General features: G+C 47.3%; 1 protein-coding gene across 1 annotated transcript; it reads left to right on the top strand.

Annotated features, from left to right (window-relative positions):
• Nucleotides 1-49: 49 nt before the first annotated feature.
• CSUI_011394 (uncharacterized protein) lies at nt 50-421 on the top strand (the record flags this gene model as incomplete). The annotated part of the gene is made up of 1 exon (XM_068071493.1): nt 50-421. A coding segment is annotated over exon 1 (114 nt), but the record flags the coding sequence as incomplete, so codon positions are not given.
• Between the last annotated feature and the right edge of the window lie 12 nt (nt 422-433).

The following is a 433-nucleotide window of genomic DNA, read 5'->3' as shown; positions in this document are numbered from 1 at the left end:
CTCTCTCTCTCTCTTTCCTCTTCTCCTTTGCTTCTTGTTCTTCTCTCTATAGATCCATCGGGAAGCGATACGAGCCCAACTGTTAGTATGCTGTGAAGGTGCTGTACGTGTCTACCGAGTCCCTCTGGGTTCCCCTCAGCCTCGTTCACGTCAGAAGAGCTTTCTCCCAGCTGCGGAAGCTGTCTTGCTCCCGAGACCTTCGAAAAGACACAAGACAAGCGAAGCAGAAGAAGACAAAGAAGAAGAAGGGGTGCTACCAAGTGACTCTGGTGAAGCTACAGAAGACTTAGATAGGGCTGAGAATACAATGAAGAGAAACAAGAAGAAGAGACATGCGGAAGGAGAAGAGGCAGAAGGTGAAGGAAAGATAGATGGCAATGAAGAAGGGTATCTTGAAAAGCAAGGAGAAGAAGAGATGGTAGAAGAAGAAGAA

Source organism: Cystoisospora suis (assembly GCF_002600585.1).
Source record: "Cystoisospora suis strain Wien I chromosome Unknown contig_11292, whole genome shotgun sequence".
NCBI lineage: Eukaryota > Apicomplexa > Conoidasida > Eucoccidiorida > Sarcocystidae > Cystoisospora > Cystoisospora suis.
Note: the sequence above shows the minus strand (reverse complement) of the source record. Positions and strands in the feature narration are given on the sequence as shown.